The 20,844-nt window shown below is 38.6% G+C and overlaps 1 protein-coding gene across 1 annotated transcript in view; it reads right to left on the bottom strand.

Annotated features, from left to right (window-relative positions):
• Positions 1 to 20,844, bottom strand: part of PKP1 (plakophilin 1) — a 79,532-nt gene that overhangs the window by 12,194 nt on the left and 46,494 nt on the right. The window contains exons 3-9 of the mRNA XM_051998670.1: positions 17,964 to 18,358; positions 15,443 to 15,587; positions 12,040 to 12,247; positions 9,787 to 9,964; positions 5,428 to 5,542; positions 3,921 to 4,076; positions 2,659 to 2,835 (exon numbers count right to left, since the gene is read on the bottom strand). Of these exons, the coding sequence (XP_051854630.1) occupies positions 2,659 to 2,835; positions 3,921 to 4,076; positions 5,428 to 5,542; positions 9,787 to 9,964; positions 12,040 to 12,247; positions 15,443 to 15,587; positions 17,964 to 18,358 (1,374 nt within the window). The remainder of the gene's footprint in view (positions 1 to 2,658; positions 2,836 to 3,920; positions 4,077 to 5,427; positions 5,543 to 9,786; positions 9,965 to 12,039; positions 12,248 to 15,442; positions 15,588 to 17,963; positions 18,359 to 20,844) is intronic.

A 20,844-nucleotide genomic window follows, 5' to 3' on the forward strand; every position in this document is an offset into this window, starting at 1 on the left:
TTTGGATTCTTTGACTTTAGCTAGCTTGGTTCTCCAACAACAGACACATCATCTATCACTAGACTCAAATTCACAACTTTTCCAGCTTGATCTTTTGCTTTAATGGCATAGCTTTTAAGAACCTAAGTCCAAACTGTGGTGGTCTTGACTCTTTTTAACAATGTGGTGATTCAAGGCAATTCCAACAGATGTGGGATGGAAATGTCATCTGCATCCAGAGAGTGAACTGTGGAGACTGAATGTGGATTGAAACATAGTATTTCCACCTTTTGTTTTGTTTGTTTGCTTGCTTGTTTTTTTCTTGTGTTTTTTTCCTTTTGATTTGATTTTTCTTGTACACCATGATAAATGTTTAAAAGAATTGCACATATCTAACCTATATCAGATTGCTTGCTACCTTGGAGAGGGGAAAGGTAAGTGAGGAAGGGAAAAAAATCTTACAAAAGTGAATGCTGAAAACTATCTACATGCATTTAAAAAAATAAAATACTATTTAAAAAAAAGAACCTAGTTATCATCTCCATACCATAATAAGGCATTCCAGGTCAAATCCATTAGATTGAAAACTTCTTAAGGGCAGGGATTATAGCCCTAGCACTTAGCACAATGCCTTGTACATAGCAGATGCCTAATGATTGATTGATTGACTGATTAAAATCCATCTGTCCTCATGTGTTGGACCAACCACAAAGGAGCTATAATCACACAGACATCCTGAATCCACATGGTTTCAAATCACAGTAAGATCCACCTGCAAGTCCTACACATTTTATTTAATGGGAAAGAATACTAGTCTGATTATCAAGAGACCCAGGTTCTAGTCCCATCTCTGCCACTGAAGAATTGTGGGACCTTGCATAAGAACTTGCCCAGAACTAAAAACCCTCAGGGTAGGAAGGGATCCTGGAAATTTTATCAAACCATATCAGAACAAGAATTCTATTTACAATATATCAGAGGAGTAGTCTTCCAACTTTTGTCTAAAGTTTCAGCCTATTGTTCAAAGACCGCTAGAGAGGGTGGTCTACCTCCAAGACCTCCAAGAATGAATATTCTACTTTTGTATAACTATAATTATTAGGAAGTTTTTTCTAACATCAAGTCTAAAAATGTATCTGGATAATTTCCACCTGTGTTCCCCACTTCTTCCTCCTAAGGCTAAGTAGATCAACTCTAATCTCTCCTTCATATAACAGCCATTCAAATATTCAAAAACATCCTTACCCCCCATCTATATCTTCTCTTCTCTAGGCTAAATGTCTGCACTATTGATGACCATTCCTCTTGTAGCATAAACTTGAAGCTCTTCCTACCTGATTCTCCTCCTTAGGACATTTTCCATTCTCTCTCTGTCTCAGAATCCTTATATGTAAAACTCAAATGTCTCATCTCCCAGGTTTTCTGTGAAACCTAAATGAGATATTATATAGAAGTCCAAGAAACGATTCCAAGAGAAATCTAACAAATTTTTAAGGAATAATTAATGCCTAAACTATACAAATTATTCTTCAAAAAATTAGAAAGAACATAAACTTAAACTTAAACTTCTTTTAAGAGAACAACATAGTCCTAATACACAAATCAGGGAAGGAAAAGGTAAGGAAAGAGAACTAGAGAACATCAGTAATCCAATATTTGGAACAACATCCTAGCAACAAGATTAAAGCAATATATCTGAAAAATTATTTGTTATAATCAGTTTAGATTTTTACCAGAGATACAATGTTGATCATTATAATTTGGAGAAGAAATAATTTTGAAATAAATGAACATATGTCCCAGAATAAAAGATTATTGTCATATCAAAACATCTAAAAGGAGATTAAGCATAGCAAATACTCAGGTGAGTACTTATTGAGATGAAGCAGTTTAAGCCATATTGAACACATTTTCAGAACACAGAATGTTTATCCCTGTAGAATTACCAAAGCAATTCTTGATACTATAACACTACTGGTAAATGGGTGGGCAGCAGGTAAAATATAGTAGGGAAGAATGGATTCTTTCAAACTTTCATAAAATCAAATATACTCAAGTCTTAGAAAGGGAACTTTAATCTTCCAGTAGGGAAACTGCTTTGATTTGGGTCCCCTTGAATAACAAAATTGCCTCCTAACTCAATCTCATTAGTATATACACTAACCTAAGGAAACAGAAAGTTTTATATTTTAGAAGGGAATGGATGAGGGAGAAAGAAGAGGACAACAAGAGTTGGAAGAGAGAAGGGGGAAAGAAAGCAGATGATAGAGAAGGGGAAGGGATAAAGACAGAGACAGAGAAGAGAAAAAGAGCTGAGATAAAGAAGAATGAGAGGAAACTGATAGAGTAATAGGAGACAGAAAAAAAAAAGAGCAGAGGGAGGTAGTGGAAAGAGAAACACACACAGACAGAAACAAAGAAACAGACACAGAGAGAGGGGGCAAGGAGGAGAGGGAGACGGGGAGAAAAAGGAGAGGGAGAAAGAAGCAAGAAATAGAATAAGAGAGACAGAGGCAGAGAAAGATAGAGGGGGAAGGTAGAAGGAGAGGGAGAGAGAAAAAGAAACAGAAAGAAAGGGGGAAAGGAGAAAAGGGGAGAGAGAGGGGAAAAGAAACAGAGAAAGAGATGAATAGAGGAGATGGTGGTAGAGACAGGGAAGTTGGAAATAGGTATTCTCACCAGTCCTTTGCTAGCAGTGAGGTTCTGCAGGGCACCAGCACAAGCTTCCAGGGTGGCATCTTTCTTGCTCTTGCCCATGAGGTTCAGGTAAGTACGAATGGCATCAGAGTGATAGAGCCAGTTACTTCCCTTTGGTTTGGTTTCCTCCTCAGGCAAAGGTAGGTCATAGTTGTTATTCTAAAAGACAAATGGCAGATCATTAGGAAGACTCAACTAAGGAGACTTGAGCTGGATTTTTCCAAGTATCTGAATATATCCCTTATCCCTGCCCCCTATAATAGGTTACCATGGTAGAGGAGAGAGAGAGAGAGAGAGAGAGAGAGAGAGAGAGAGAGAGAGAGAGAGAGAGAGAGAGAGAGAGAGAGAGAGAGATGACCTTGCAGACAGAAATAGTCCCATTGGGCTACCTCTTCAAAGTTTGGGGGACTCTGATATGTCCCTAGGATTTTTCAAATTCTGTTCAAGTGGAGCAAATCCAACTTGAAAAAAGGTAGAATTTGACTCAATGATCCTGACAACTTTAGGGAGGAATGGATTCTTTCAAACCCTCATAAAATTAAGCATTCATGTATACTCTGATAACAGGCACTGAGATCAATTAATGTGTTTTGAAAAGCATAATTTGTCACATTTAGCACAAGTCTTCAATCCAATGAATGAAGGCACAGGCTGCTCACTGGCCCTTACTTCTGAGGATTATTCTACTTCCCAAGTAGGTCATATTAAACTCAAGTCTACCTTAAGTGGCAGGACATATGAGCTGGCTTAGGGTCCAGAGACATAAATAGGTGATTGCCATACTTGATCCTCACAAGTTTTCTATATAATACTATGTATTTTATTTTATGTATTAAAAAGACTCTGAGAAAGGTTCTGTAGGTTTCGTCAGATGGTTCATGATACCCAAAAAAAAAAAATGATGATTAAGGGGAAAACTGGGAATCAGTAGTAGGGTAGTGAAGTAACAATCCCAAAGTATTCACTGTATTATATTATTTTATATTATCACTGAGTGCCATTTCAGCTCCATGACAGTGTGTCTCACCCTTTTCCTATTATCTGAGTACATCCCTGAGGGTTTATTCACTGTATTATATTATTTTATATTATCACTGTATTATATTATTTTATATTATCACTGAGTGCCATTTCAGCTCCATGACAGTGTGTCTCACATTTTTCCTATTATCTGAGTACATCCCTGAGGGTTTATTCCACCTGGCTCTTCTGGGCTGCCAGGGGCAGGTGGAGAAGTTCCTTACCATCATCTTTTCATTCCTGTTGCTGAAACAGCCAGTAGAGGACTTGTCAGTAAAGGTATTGCGGGCGTTATATTCCAGCTGGCTATAACGGGTAGGCACCTCAGCATCCAGACGGTAAGACAGATTATGCAGGATACACATGCAGTTCTCCACAGACTGAAAGTAAACAAGAACACAGAAGCCTGATTTCCCTGCCCAGCCTGGGCAGACCTCATGCTTCCACCCCAAAAGACTGATCATCCAGCTCAGGAGAGGATCAGAATAAAAGAAAAGGTGCCCCAGGCAGTGTTGGTGGCTATCACAACCATTCTCTATCCCTGCACCAGCTCTGGGTGATACTAATAATCTTCAAGCTCCAAAAAACCAAAGGCCAGCTCTTCTGGTTTTGGAATGCATAACAGCTTACATTTGTGTAATACTTTATAGTTTTCACAATACCTGCTCAAAAACCTTGAGAGGCAAAATAGCACATGTGAACACTATTTTCTCCATCTATAGATAAGGAAACCAAAATTCAGGAAAGTGAGAAATTTGTTCTTTGTCACATGGTTGAAAAATTGCAAATTATATGCTTATGATAGCACAGGTTTATAACTTTAGAGTTGTAAGGGATCATGGAGGTCACTTAATCCAATCCTCTTATTTTGCAGATAAGGAAACTGAGGCCCAAAGAGGCTTTCACTTGCTTAAAACCACAAAGAAAATAGGTATCAAAGGTAGAATTTGAAACTATGTCCTCAAGAACCCAATGTTCTTTCCATAGCCAATTATATTTAGTTGATTGAAGGGCGGGGGAAAGTGGAGGGATAATAGCAGGAAATTTACCTAAATCGTGCCTGGTCCAGGCTAATGTTAGAACTGGGCTATACTGCTGAGCTTGGGATTTTATATTTTAAGGGAATATGTCTCAAAGAAGAGAAACAATGTGGAAAATTGAGAGGTGGTTGTAAATAACTACAAGAATGTCTTTCTTCTAAAGCTGAGTCTTCATTGTCTACTTTGACAGCCTACTTTGATGGCAGAACTCCCTCTCTGTGTAGTCACTGCTATTCAGAAATCCCCAAAGTTCAGTTCTTCACCTTACCAGCGTACAATATTTCTCATATCGTCTAAGTGACTCCCAAAGGCAAACTCCTCTAGGTTTTATTTCTGTATGCCAAAATGCCATTGAGATGGAAAAAACCAACAGAATCCATTGGCCCAGACTTGGCCATCACTTTCTACAAGTTTACACACTCTCTGGGCCATCACTCTTTACTAGTCTTCAAAACCACACAGTCTTATCGAAGTTTCTTTATTAGCCTAATTCACATTCCTAAAAGGTCCCGAACAAGCTTTATGGTTGAGTTGGATTTAGAGATGGGAACCACTCAAATAGAGGCAACAGAACTGACTCTCCCATTCTTGGATTCTCTGGCTTGATTCTGAGGCTACGTTTGTGGAGAAGGAAAAGGACAATCTCTGGGAAGGAGAGGGGTTAAAGACTAGAGTCTAAAGGAACTCTTACCTTGTCATCACAGCGACTGGCTGCCACACAGTTTTGGACATAGGATATAAGAGAATCAATCAGCCCTGGGTAGTTACGCATAGTCTGGCGTCCAGCATCAGCTGAGCTCAGGTTCCTGAAAGAAAAGAGGAGCATTAAGGAGAGGAATAAAAGGGGAGAGAATGCAGACCAAGATCGAGAAAAGAAAGAATTCATTCAGAAATATATTTACAAGTAATATTAAGTTCCAACTATATGTAAAGTACTTACACTCTATGGAGGGAATACAATGTACACATTGTCAAGTATATCTACAATACATTCAAAATAAAGAAGAATTGATTTTAATTGAGAAATCCCCACAACTGCAGGAATTAGGAAAGGCCCCATAGAAAAGGATACCTTAGCTAAGCCTTGAAAAGAGCAAGAATTTCAAGAAATAAAGAAACAAGGAGAAAACCAGGCAGGGACAGCTTTATGTTTTAATCTTAGATTCAGGAGATGGAACGTTATGTATAGGCAGAGATGTGCTAGAACTGGCTTGTGCCAATTTTCTTTTCTTTTTTCCCCCTGAAGCAACTGGGGTTAAGTGACTTGTCCAAGGTCACACAGCTAGGAAGTGGTAAGGGTCTGAGAGCAGATTTGAACTCAGGTCCTCCTGACTTCAGGGCTGGTGTTCTACCCACTGTGCCACTTAGCTGCCCCTTTGTGCCAGCTTTCAAGAGCCAATTATGAAATTTTCAACATAAGCATTTATGTTTTGGAAGTAGCAAATGTTACAAATGACTTAAGAAAGTGATGGATAAAATTTTAATAATGCAGATTAAACTTAAGACTTAAGAAAGTGATGGATAAAATGTTAATAATGTAGATTAAACTTAAAAGTTGTTATATAAACTTTTGTTTTTGGAGAATTAATTGTTAAACATTTCTAGCATGTCCCTGTGTACAAGGAATAGAAAATAGCCCGCATGGCTGGAGCACAGAGTGGAGAAATGTGAAACAGAGCAGGAAAGCAACTGGAACCAGGCTGTTAAAAGTTTTAAAAACGTAACAGAGGAGTTTGTATTTATTTATCCTAAAGGCAGTAGAGAGTTATTGATTAATTCTTTGATTTATTCATTTAAAAAGCAATTATTAAGTCTATTGTGTTCCAGGTGCTTGGAATATAAAGACACCAAAAGTCCCTGCCCTCACAGAGCTTAGATTCTCTTGAGAAAACAATAACAGGTACACACAAATGTAACTACAAAGTCCTAAATGTTTGTTGAGCAGGAGACTGTCATGGTCAGACCTGCTTTAGGAATATTAGTTTGGCAGTTAATTGGAGAAGGGAGGACTGGAAACAAGGTCACCAATTGGGGGATCGTTACCATAGTCCAGGGAGAACTTAGGGTAGTGATTGTGTGAATGGAAAATGGGAGAGAGTGAGTAGGTAGGAAGTCAGTGAAGACCAATGGAGAGGGAATAAACAGAAGGGAATAAGAGAATGAAAGCAGGATGAAGAATGAGGGGAAGGAGTGAACTGGAGGAAAGAGAATAGGGAAAGATAGAAGGAGAAGAAAAAAAGGGTAAAGAAAAAGAAAGAAAAGAACAAACAAGATGGCTAAATGCCATCCTATCCTGAAAGAGGCTGAGATGTGGCCCCATTTGAACTCTGTTTCGATGCCATCTGCTCTGACCCACTTTCTGCCCACTCACTCTTCATGCCCATCATTTTACAACCTTACCACCACTATGGTTGGTACTCCACACAAATCCCTGGCAATACATTTGCCCCCCAAGTAGGTACTCCTTTCATAGAGGCCTAGAAATCCCTTGCCTCTCAATGTTTCTCCTGTTGGGGGTACATCCCTCTGGTGCAGAAGGACACAGATGAAGTGGCTGTTGGCCAGGGACCTGATCCATCTCCCCACCCAATCAAGCTGGCAAATATGTTTTCCCAGCTGCCGTATCAGGCAGGTTCCCAAGCAATCTGGGCCCATCTGCCTAAGGTGGGTGGAGCTGCTCTTCTCCCCCTCCAGCAGCTCCATAAAAGCCTTAATTACATGGCTTTTTCATCTCCAAACCTCACTGTGCCTCAGCAGGCTATGGGGCAGGTGGTCTATTGGAAAGATTATAAGAAGCAGCAACAAGTTGAGACAAAGAATCGCATCCCAAGAAACTCTCTGGACTTCCCAAGAAACCTGCAAGTTCTCTCAGTGGAAATTAGTTACAATTGTGTGATGCTAGTAGAACCAGGTGGCTCAGTGTATAGTGCTGGACCTGGAGGCAGAAGACCTAAGTTCAAGTCCAGTCTTACACACTTATTAGCTGTGTGATGCTGGGCAAGTCACTCGACACCATTTACCTCAGTTTCCTCATCTGCAAAATGAGGTGGAGAAATAAATGGCAAACCACTTCAGTATCTTTGCCAAGAAAACCCCGAGTGAAGTCACAAAGAATCACATATGACTGAAATCCCTGAACAAACAGCAACTAAAAGTATTCATTTCCTTTGACTTCATTGATCCTTATTATTTAGCAAATATAGAGGGAGAGATAAAAAAGCAGAAAAGCCCTGAATAGATAAAAATATTCATAGCAGTAGTTTTTGTAATAGCAAAACCAAATAACATACTGGAAGTAGCGTGGGTGTCTGTGGAATGGAAAATGGGTGAAAAAATGTAGTATATGCATGTGAAGGAATCTTATTGTGTCATAAGAAGTAATGAATATGAAGAATTCAGAATGATATGGAAAGACTTGTACAAATTGATACTGAATGAAAGCAGTGAAATCAATGGATCGATATACATAATGAATATAATATTTTCAAAAATCTCTAAAAGGCATCAGAATGCTTATGAAATGCATGATGAGATACATGTCCCTCCTTTCAATAGAGAGGAGAGCTACTATGGGTGCAGAATGTTGCATACAGTGTTTAGTGAAGTCTCGGCATTGGTTAATTTTGCAAAACAGTTACACTTTCATTTATTTTAGAGAGAAGATTCTGTGGAATAACAGACTTCTGCAGAGCAACTATGGAAAAAATAAAGTGTAACCATAACTCTTTTTTTTCTTTAATAATAATCTTTTTTCTTTTTTTCTAGCGGAAAAGATTTAAATCATTGAAGCAAAGTATGTGTTAAAGGGGGTCCTGCCTTTTCTGAATACCATTAAGTGGCACAGGATTTGCTGTTACATAATGATCACGCCCAGATTCCAGTACCCAACAGCTCTTGCTGAAACTGCGTTCTACCATAGCCACACCTTGTTTCGGAACTTGGAACACTTTGGGCATAGATGAAGTCTTAGTGCCAATCTATATGACACAGTGGCCTAAGGCTGAACGTGACTCATTAGCAGAAGTCTTTGTGTGGGGAAGATTCTCTTCAAACAGCACAAGGAGAGAATTTGGGTGAATAAAGGAGGAAAAACAAAAGAAAAACAAAAATTAAATTAGTTAAATTAATAAAGATATATGCATTTGGTTCCTGACAAAGTATTGGCTGTTGTGCGTGGAAATATACATGTGCATATACATGCTGCACATGCAATATGGATACTAAATGATGAATATAGGTGAAGATGCAAGAATTAATTAATTTAAATGGACATGCTACATAAGTAAGAAACCAGTATAAATGAGCATGCAAGAAAGGATGAATGTAGAATGTGATGAACACATAATAAATGTACAAAATGATGAAAATAAATGAATATGCAATATGTGTAGGAAATAATAAAAATAAATTAATATACAATACATGTAAGAAACAATGAATATAAATGAATATGTAATACATGTAAGAAACTAATATAAATTAACATGTTATACATGTTAGAATGAGAATAAAGAATTTGGTATAAAAAAAGAGTGTCAGAAGATTCCATGAATTGAAGCTGAGGGAAATTATCAGAATATACATAGACACATACAAACTCTCTCTCTCTTTGTGTGTGTATGTATGAATATATATGAATATATATTCATATTCATGGAGGATTATATACATAATGATTACAACATTATAAATGGAAGGAAATGAAATCAGCCACTACCTGTAGCATCTTACAGGTTACTTGTAGTGATCAAAGATGATCCCAAAGAAGAGATGAGACATTGCAGCCCGTCCCTCCTCTGCAGATGTGTGTATTCTATATATTCCCAGACAAATATTATATGTAGGTTGGTTTTTTAATTGCTTTTCTTTTTTTCTTAAATTTGGTTATATTTAGATGACGTAAAAATAGATGGTATCAATAAAAATAAACTTATAAAGATTTCTCTGAACCAGAAAGATATGGGACTAGAAGGACCCCATCAACTGAGGAGTCAAAGATGAGTTGTTCTATTTTGTGCCAAGTACAGGTAGACGGGAAGAAACAATTCACCTCAAACAGCCGGTGGCATTGAAGAAAACTTCTGGGTCCACTGTTTCTCTGGACATGTTGCTATTGCCATCACACCATCCAGAGAAGGGGATTATAACCCGATCGGTCAGAACAGGGAGGGCTTCATTAATGAGTTCTTGCTTCAGCTCATCAGTAGAAGACAGGTTCCAGAGCAGCCCTAAAGAAAAAGGGTCTCCTTTTAGCCATAGCCCCTTGCTGCCAAGCTTCAAGAAGTTCAGCAATTCGTCTTCCTGCCTGTTCTATAATACACTCTCTATAAATTCCTGAAAAGTAGTCATCTAACCTTTGATACTTGCAGTGATGAGGAGCTCACTACTTCACAAAGTATCTCCATTTAACTTTCAGATCATTTTAACTATAAGCAAAGTTCTCATCTAAACACATTAACTCTCAGCAATTCCCAACCAAATGAGTAGCTCTCTTGCCAAGGAACTTATTATCTCATTGGTCCTTGGGTGTATAGCTTCCCTTCTTAAGTAAACTACAATTTCTTGGAGGATGCTGCTTTGTTTTAGGCTTGCTTATCTTGAACAGCATAGGAAGCAGTGTTGCACAGTGGATAAAGTTTGGGGATTTGAGTCAGGAAGCCTGAGTTCAAATTCAGCCCTGTATTAGCTATGTGACCTTGACTGAGACACAACCTCTCAGAACTTCCTTTTCCTCATCTGTAAAATGGCCATTAAAATTTCCTTTCAGAATTGGTATGAGGGAAGCACTCTGAAAGCTTTAATATAAATATAAGTCTAAACACATAGTAGGAGCTCAAAAAATAGATTAAGTGATTATTTTGTCCACAGATTTTGGCACTTTATTATATCCAATATAATATTGTTTTTTAATTAAGGCTGGTGCCCAGGTGGATTCTAAGTGCCTCAGAGGCAAAGACACTTCTTTTACTACTGTTGTCATTAAGCAATATTAATAGAGAAATAAAATAAAATGATTAATAACATAATAATGGCTCTTATTGTTTGTTTACACTTTTAATGTTTGAAAAGTGCTATTCTTACAGCAAGCCTGAGAGGTCAATTTTTACCTGCCTCCCCAATAAAGTAAATATTATTATCCTAATTTTACAAATGAAGAAACCAAGACTAATGGCTTCCACAAATTCTGTGAATGTAACAGGATTCTACTAATAATTATTGAATTGAATTTCTCCCATCAAACATACTTTTTCACCATCTGCCTACTAACCCTGTCCAATCTTTTGCTTAGGTGGCTTTCATAAACCTAAAAAAGCCTCCGGCTTCTATAATCCTATCTACAGCCTTACACCTTGGAGACACAAATCAAACTTTTCCTTAGGATCTAAATTGAGTGTAGTCCATCAACCACTAATCCAAACACAAGTAAAGCTCATATTGACACTAATTTTTTTTTTAAATTTCTATTCATTGCTCCTCAGTTTGACTCTTGGGTCAACACTAATCTCTTTTCCACATTACAATCTCTTAATTCATGTCTCCCTTAAGTCTTTTTTTTTTTTTAAAGCATCCTCAGTGCCTTCAACACATCTTTACACTACATAGTTTTGAGGTCCTTCACCATCAAGCATGCCTTTCCCGAAATGGATGTTCTTCGCCATATTAAAGCCTTTTGAACACCATTTGTTGATGGAAGACGTCCATTCCTCTTTGTCATGCTCAACAGTAAGCTCCTCTCTACTTTTGAGGGAATTCAAAGAATAATTCCTAAATGTTTATACCACCTCTATAAAAGGGAAGTCCACTTTGCTAAGATGACTGTCAAATATGGCACCCAGTAAATCTATTTCCCCTCCTTCCGAAATACCTACAAGTTTCTGATATCTTTGTCATATTTGATTCTCAGGCTTGGATCATGTGTAGAAGAAAAGAAATAGCAGCCATTTCCTGGGCAACTTTGTAAATTAGTTGTCCTTTCTTGGTTTCAGATGCTTTCTCTGAGAACATTGCACTGAATGATTTATAAGATCCCTTTAGCTCTGAAATTCTATGATTCTCATATTTCTGAGCCCCCAAATACATTACTTTGTTCTCTTGCTGTGTCACAGTAGCCAAACTAATGACACAAGGTCCCCCAAGATACAGAAACTGTGGACTCCATCGAAACTAGTTTGCGTGACCCTACAAACTAACCCCTGGTTGCCCAAGAAGTTTACAGTCCCTGCATTTCTATTCTCTTAGCTTTCTGCCTTGGAGGGAGGGAGGAGGAAGAGAGATAAAGGTTGGGGAAAGGAAAAGAACTTACCAGTGAGCTGCTTCTGTATCTCAGTGCTCCCAGTCCTCCTCAGGAGGTTCACTGCCTCCGGGATCCCATTCTGTCTCCTGGTCTCAAGCTTGTTAGTGGAGCTTCTGAAGACCAGGTTGCGGAGGGCTCCAGCTGCAGCTTGCTGGACATTTTGATTGGGGCTCCGGAGAAGAGATACCAGTTTGCAAATTCCTCCCAACTGGTACACCTAGAGTAGCAGGAAACCACCAATACAGAGAGTCACAGATTCATCTCAAGGGTAGAGTTAACACCCTAGGGAGTTAGGTAGATAGAGTGCCGAACCAGACTACATAAATACTATTAGAACATCCTGTCCTTTTTACAGTTGGGGAAACTAAGGTACTGGGGAACTGAACCTATGAATTCCCTTGTGAACCACGCAATGTTTCCTTCTTGGTGTTTTAGATCAAGGCTACCACACCCAGCTCTCCCCTTCCTCTCCCAAGATTTCTCTCACCTTTCATACCTTTTACCTCATCTAGTAGACAAGATTCAAAGCAGATTTTTTTTTTCAGACTAGAGTATCTACTTGGTACTAAATTCTTTAAGCTAATTATATACATAATTCTCAAAGCTAACCATGCATGTCCCTGACAAGATCTCCCTAGGACCATCCTAATTCAATGATCCCAAGGTCAGAAGTGAGGAGCTCTTGCTTCTCATTACTACCAGGAGAAATGGCATCTACCCTGCTTTTTTTAGGTGGCTTGTATAGTCCAGAGTATAGAGATGAGAAAGGTCATGGAATGGGGTGGAGGGGAGGAGCATAGGGTCAAGAGGAAGTATAAACTTGCCTAAGAGATGTCCTAGAATCATAGCCAGTACCAAAAGACCTCTTCCATGACTGCATCTACACTGCTTACTAGAGCACAATTTAGATCTATATCTAACTTTCCTACAATAGTAAGAATTTTTGTTTTAGCTGTGGACACCAACAAAACCATCTAAATTGGAAAGGTCCTAGAATCTCTTTCATTCATTTAACAAGCACAATACCAGGCACTGTGTTAAATGTTGGAGATATAAGAATAAATATGAAACAGTACCTCTCTGGCCCCAAGAAATTAATATTCTATTATAGAAAAAAGTGTGTGGACAGAAAAATAAATAAAAGACATTTTAAAAAATATAAAAAATTCTTGGACCTCTAAGACTATGGATTTCTGTGACTTTGGTCCAATTCTATGGGACTGTCCCCAAAAGGGTCAATTTCTTTCCAGGTGGAGAGATGGAATTACTCAAAGAAAAGCTTTCATTATAACTTCAGCATAGCTCATGTCTAAGTTTACCCAAATGTGGGAAACACAATTTCCAGCTTTCATTTTGAAGTAAATGAAAATCAGAAATGAAACACCCTTTATTTTATCAGATTGTTTAGAGGGATTTATTTTATTACCTAAATTGGTCCAAGAAAGTATAAATATGCAACAAAGAGAACTAGTGATATTTGTATTATCTCAGATCAATTTCCAAATGAAACAGATCTCTAAATATGCCCAGGTTTCTGATATAAAAGACACCAAATCATCAAAGTAAAAGAATACAATTTTTAAAGATATATTTGTCATTTTAAAACAAACTCTAGAATTATAATAAGTAGAAAGAATATAGAATGGGTTCAAATTCTACCTTTGTATTTTGCCACCCACCTGTGTGATCTTGGACAGGATTTACCTCTCTGGGCCTAATGTTCTCATCTGTAAATTGTGTGGGTATATATGTGTATAAATTGGACTGGATGACCAACATTTAAAGTCCCTTTAAGTTTTAAATTCTATAGCCTTTGATCGCATGATTCCTAATGCAAAGTAAGCATGATTCTTCAGCTGTCTAAGTAGGATCAATTTAGAAATAAGACTAATTGTTCATGTTAAACAATTAAATATTTCCTTCCTCTTCATCGAGGTGTGGGAAATTTGGGGAGCTTAGGAATTATAAGATATGGTTTCAGCTGGTCTTATTTTACAGTTGCCCTCATTTTAAGGAAGAATAGAATATGGAAGGGAAGGGATGGCAGTAATGAATGTTCAAAATGAATCAATAAAACATACACATATAAGACATGTATGAATATATAATATGCTATATATATATACACACACATACACACACATATGTCTAGTTAGTAAAAAAAAAAAAAATTTAAGATGATTTCAAATGAAAATCAGTCCAAAAGAAGCAATGAAGTACACTTGGGGGAAAAAAAAGTATTTCTGAGATCAGACAACATAGGTCAAATACCACCTCTGACTATCAATATATATTTAGGTAAGTCATTTAATGGTTCTGTGCCTCAGTTCCCCATCCATAAAAATAAGGGAGCTAGATTTGATGGCATCTTTGGATCTTTACAGTTCTAGATTCACCATCAATCCCAATTGTATTAATTTCAAGCAAGTATCTATTAATTTCAGAGGATCTGAACAAAGGGTTAAAGTCAGGTAGAGAAAAGTATTGAGGCTTCTAGGGCTTCCTTCCCACTTTAGATAAACAGTCAGCACCACGCACAGATCTTAAAAGCCCCACCCTCCTTCTTCAAAGACAATCAAATATAGGAATGCAGATTTCTTGGAAGAGAATTCTCCTGATTTCTGAATCAACAAGAATTGCTTTTAATGTAATAGGAACCACCTGAGTTACTATGCACTTGACTGAAACACCATGATGAAGTGGGAAGAGTGCTGAATGGAGTGTGCAGTGGACAGTTCTGTCACTACCTATGTGTGTCACCTTGGATTAATCACTAATGGAATTTACAAAACATCTGGTCTCAAAAGGACAAAAAAGATCATCTCATCTAACTCCCTCATTCTCCTATAAAAAAATAAATCCTGGAAACAAGTTAAAGGCTTGCCTAAAAAACACAATTAGTAAACAGCAGAGTTGAGGTTTGAACCCCAATCTTTAAAGGCTCCATATCCTGCATACCATACTTCCTATCACTAGATGTCTCTAAGTTTCATAGTATTAAATTATAATAATAGGTAATAATAATAACTATCATTTATATAGTGTTTGAAGGTTTACAAAAGCTTTATATATGGTATCTCATTTGATTGGGGTTATTAGGGACAACCAGGAAAACAAAAGCAGGAAAGTGAAGTAAGAATATTTGGAATTATAGGGAATTGGTGAGCGATAGAGATGGGGGGGAAGAAGGCAGAAAAAAAGGCATGACAAAAGGAGAAGTTTAAATGTTGATGATCATGCAGCCTAGACCTATTGATGGGTCACAGCAAGTACTCCAGCCTTCTCCAGGGGGCTGGGCAGGATGAGAAAGAACCAGCAGAAAGAAAATCTCCACTCAATCTTAAACATAGAACCTGGCCCGCATCTAGGTCTTGCTCTTGCAGATTCAAGGAGTAAATATGCAGTTGGTTACCTGTTGCTTGGCAGATTCATCCTGGAAGCAGGTATGCTGGATGTAATAGGCCCCAATAGCCTGATATTTCTCATCCTGAGAGCTCAGGAACTGCACAGCCTTGGGAATAGTCAAGCCACTGCACTCTATGTCTTCACTGCAGATCCTGAGCAAGAGAAGGAGTAGGACATGGGTTATGCTGGCCTGGCACAGGACATCCTGCCCCATGTGTTCCAGGTCCTGACATAGCTTCCAGAATCCCGTCAGTACCACGGAGAGTCAAGATGGAAGCAGCCTGAGCTGTTGAGCCAGCATTTACACACCCTTTATTGGTCGGTCATGTCTGATTTTCGTGAATTCATTTGGGGTTCTCTCGGCAGACACTGGAATGGTTTGCCATTTCCTTTTCCAGCTTATTTTTTAGATAAGGCAACTGAGGGTTAAATGACTTGTCCCCAGGATCACACAGCTTCTAAGTGTCTAAGGCTAGATTTGCACTTAAAAAGATGAGTCTTCCTGATCCCAGGCCCTGTCTTTCATTTACTCCACCATATAGGTGTCCCTCCCTTGTGGAAACAGTTCCTCTAATATGAATCTGTCTTTGATGGGAATGCACCCATTGACTGGAATGTCCCCACCCAAGAAGACATGGCTGATCCACCCTCTTCTAGGAAAAGATGACGTTAATTTAGAGTGTTTAAGATAATGATTATAATGAGACTCAGGTCTTGGCTTTGTTCTCCATATGCACAAGCTAGATTTAATTTAATAAACATTTATTAAGCACCTTCTACATTCAAGACCTTGTGTTTGGCTGAAGACACGAAGATGAGCATGACTTCATGAAGCTTCATTGCTTTCCACGCTCACAGCCCTCCACAATCTGACTCTGATGTAGCTCTCTCTCCTTGTCCAACTATTCCACTACACTAACCCTCCTACCAGGTAAACTGTAGTCCTCATGTTTCTCAAATACTGCCTATGTATTCTCCCCTCCCCTCAGTGAATTCTATTCCTATATTTTAAAGAGCTATATAAATGCTTGTTCAGTATCCAATTAGCATATCTATCTAAATGCTAGATATTATTATCATTGGAACTAGTAAGTACATACATAGTAAATATTTGCTGGTTGAGTGATTGACTTTTTGGATGTTGATATTCTGATTGTGAGAACAGTAGTTGAGCTTAGAGGAATCTGGACCAAATAAAAAGATAATCAGCAAGTATTTATTAAGCCCCAAACCTTGTGCTAGGCACTGGGGATACATATACTATGAATGAAACAATTCCTATTCAAAAAGAGTTCAGAGAGATCCTATCTCAGGGCCAGAGAGGTGCATTTCTCCACTCATGGGTCATTCTAGAAAAATTCTGTCTGGTTCCAGTTTCTGCATCACTCTCTGCCTCCTCAGGACTTGTGAACATTTCCCTGCCTCTCTGCCTTTTGTAGTGTCTTCATCCATTTGTGTGGAACCCTAGGAAACACATTCCTTTAATATGAATCATTTTGCGCAACAGTCTCCACAAAAACATATTCTCTTCAAAACTTGAGTGGATCTGCGATCTCATTCATCTAAGCATTCTCTCTATCCACCACAGCAAAACATTAAAAACCCAGGGAACTCTATCAGTCATCAGCAACTTTCTAATTAATAGCAATTGACAGTTTTACTTTTCACTTGTTGGATCCTGTTTTTTTTTTTCTATGCCCATATCCTATGTCTGAGTCCTGGGTGAATGTGTTCGCTCTCGCTCTCTGTTCCTGACTCTCTGTCTCTCTCTGTCTCCCTCTCTGTGAGTCTCTCTGTGTCTCGCTGTCTATCTATCTGTCTGTCTCTTTGTTTCCCTTTCTCTCTATTTCCCTCTCTCCCTCTCTCTCCCTCTCTTTCTCTCTCCCTCCCCCCCCTTCCTCTCTCTCTCTGTTTCTGACTCTGTCTCTTTGTGTGTGTCTCTCTGTGTGTCTCTCTCTTTGTGTGTCTATCTGTGTCTGCCTATCTGTCTGTCTGTCACGGTCTTCTTCTCTCTGTGTGCATCTCTTTATTTCTCTGTATCCCTCCCTCCCTCCCTTTTCCTCTCTCTCTGCCCCTCTCCCTCTCTTTTTCCTTTCTTCCCCCTCTCTCCCTCCCTTTTTTCCTCCATCCATCCCTCCCTGCCTCTCTCCCTCCATCCCTGTCTCTCTGTGTTTCTGACTCTGTCTCTGTCTTTCTGTCTCTGTTTGTCTATTTGTCTCTCTTTCCCCTTCATTCAGATTTTCAGACTGAGAGTTCCTAAGATCTGAGACTATGTTGTTCACATCAAATTAAGAATTCATAAGGTGCTTGGAATATGTACCTCCAAGAGACTGGGACCTTTCTGAAGGCCGATATCTGCCCCATCAGACTAAAAGTTTCCTAAGGACAAGAACTATATCCCTCTATCAGTCTGGGAGCTTCCAAGAACAGGATGTGTTCTGTTCCTTTAACCATCCCTATCATGCCCAGTATAAAATGTTGCATATTGAAAAGCTCAGGACACCTGAGTCTAACTCATTAGCACTTACTTGGAACTAGCCCTTGAGTGTCCAAAGGAGAGGTCCTTGTTGCAGGAGATAGGTGGAATGTAGACAGGATCTTGTTTGGATGTACAGGAAGGAGGGCGCACTGGGCACTTCTTGACAGGCTTCTGCCCACTGCAGGTACTGTAAAAGCTGTAGCGATTCTGGGTGGTCTTGTGGCTCTTGTTGCCTGTGTAGCCCTTGCGCAGAGTACCCCGGGGGTCACAGTACAGGTCTGGCTCACTCCGACTGGCCTTGATGTTCTGCAGGAAGCATATGTCACTGCCAGGACCAATGGTGTTGCAGGTGCCTCGGTTGTACTGACGGTTCCAGTTCTCCATCTGGCTGTAGGAGCTGAAACGTCTATTATCTGTGTCTCTCTTAAGGGTCCCATTGTAGATCTGATCAGGGAAAGAGAGAAAAACCATAAGGTTCAATTTCCATTGCCCAAAAACACCCAGAATGAAATTATAAAGTATAACTAGCTCTTCATCAGATACCCCATGATCTGATTGATTATTTACCAGAATGAGTCTATCAGTCAATAAACATTTATTAAGAACTGACTCTGTGCCAGGCACTGTATTAAGGGCTAGGATAATAAGAATAGGTCACTGGGACAAAGAAATGAGTCATGTAGGAACATGGATTGAGAGCTGGAAGAAATTTGAGAGGTCATTGCATTTCACAGATGAGGAAACTGAAGCCAGAGTCACAAATCTAATTAATGGCAAAACCAGGATGAACCCAGAATCTTCAATTTAAAATCCAGTGCCTCTTTCTTGTACCATTTAGCCCCCTTGGACCTCAGTATCTTTACATATCAAAAAAGAGAGCTAGATGATCTCTAAGGGACTTCCACATCTTAGAATTCTTATGGCTAATCCCAATATATCTTCCCTTAATATCTGCCAAGTATTTAGACCACCTCTCCTTAGAATAATCTGTTTCTATTTTGGGAACACTTTAGGGTTTACAAAGCCCTTTTACTGTAGCAAACCTGTAATTCAATATTATCATTCATTTATAATATCATATCATGTTATTGACCAGTAAGGTATCTAGAGCCTGGGGAAGTAATCTGGGATTTGTCCAGAATCAAACCTGGATCTCCTATTATTCCTGGCTTTAGGAATGGAAGCTTACTTTATGCCATCCTTTATGTCAAATAGAATTAGGAAAATAAAATTGTTACAAATTGATTCTATGATATATGACAAGGAAGAATAAAAAAGATTTGAGGATTATCTATTTATCTGCATCCCCATCATTAGAACTGACAATTAAGGTTATCATAGGTGATAATGCTATAGAGTTTAAAAGTTAGCAAAGTGTTTTACTTCTCATTTGATTGTCTTACCAACTATGAGGTAAATAGTACAAATTATTGATATCCCCATTTCTGAGGGAAGACACAGGGAAAGTGACTTTCCTATAGCAAATAGCTAGGGGAAAAGAAAGGATTGGTCCTTTTTCTGGGCCAAAAAGAGATCTACCCAACTTCCTGTTGTCGAAGAGGCATTTACCTTGCTTTCTGATTGTAGAGATTAGATTGTAGAGATTAGATAGATAGGGATAAGAGCATTTGGTGCCACTGATCACCCAATAACTTAAAAGAATATCTCTGATTCCAAGATAAGACATCAGAAGGGATTTTCCAGTCTATAGCTAAAATTTAACCCCATCCTAAACCTAGGGATCTCACCCATAATAATGATAATACGTCAATACCTCAAGGAAAAGTGTGAATACTTCCTCATCAGTATAGGTACCTCATCATTAATATGAGTATTTCCTGTTAATATGGATCTTCTTTCTATTGATATTAATGGAAAATTCTCAATGTCTTAGGGCATGGCCTTCATGAGTTGTGATACTCCCCACCCCCAATTCTTCCACCTCTCTCCCCGCCAAATATCTATTTTTTCATGACCAACTTTCTACTGCTGGGTCTTTCGGAGCTTTGCTAGGCTGATCATTGCCAGGTCCAGAATAAAAACCTTTCTCTTCTCTTTTGGGTAAGACCTGATAGAATTTGTGCTCCAGTGTCATAAACACAGGGTTTCTACCTTGTAGTAATGGTATATTATACCAATAGCAACTATAACAACAACCTTAGCAATTCATAACAATGGTGGCTAAAATTATACATTGATAGCTCACCACCCACTATAAACTAATCCTACTATAAATAGAGATCTCAAAATATTCTTGAGAATTTAGCAAAGAAATTTGTAAGACCCAAAGGATTATCACTGACAAAGCTGTTATCCACAATTACCCAAATTTAATATTGTCTCATAAAAATTTTAAAGCAGCATCATAATAGATGCTGCCATAAGTGAGTATTTCTGCGCTCCAACCTTCATGAAATGGGAACCTTTCAAAAATCCAGAGATCTGGAAGGACATTGTGGTATAATGGAGGGAGCTATTTGTCCTTGAAGCCAGGAAGAAAGGAGTTTTGCATACTGAATGATGCTAAACCATTCCCTTGAACTCTCAGTGAAGTTATGCTCAAATAGCATTATCTATCTCTCTCCCCATCCATCTATCCATCTATCTATCCATCTATCTATCTATCTATCCATCATCTACCTATTTTTCTATTTGAATTAATACATCAACCATGAAATTAGCAAGAGATGACATTTCAATCTGATTCAGGCCATAATTGGAGGTGCTATGGGCCACAAATAGTCCACTGGTTGTATGTTTAACACCTGGTTGGGATAACTCTTTAATGTTATGGATTACAGAGAGAGTTCTGGCATGCCTTGTGAAACGAAGTTTCCTCACCAGAAGTTCCTTCTACTAAATTGGTCTTGCCTCTACAAAATAAATCACAAGTTTGGTCTGTGATTCCTATCCCTAGTGGATGTTGAAAT

The sequence above is a fragment of the Antechinus flavipes genome, chromosome 4 (assembly GCF_016432865.1).
Source record: "Antechinus flavipes isolate AdamAnt ecotype Samford, QLD, Australia chromosome 4, AdamAnt_v2, whole genome shotgun sequence".
Classification (NCBI taxonomy): Eukaryota; Metazoa; Chordata; class Mammalia; order Dasyuromorphia; family Dasyuridae; genus Antechinus; species Antechinus flavipes.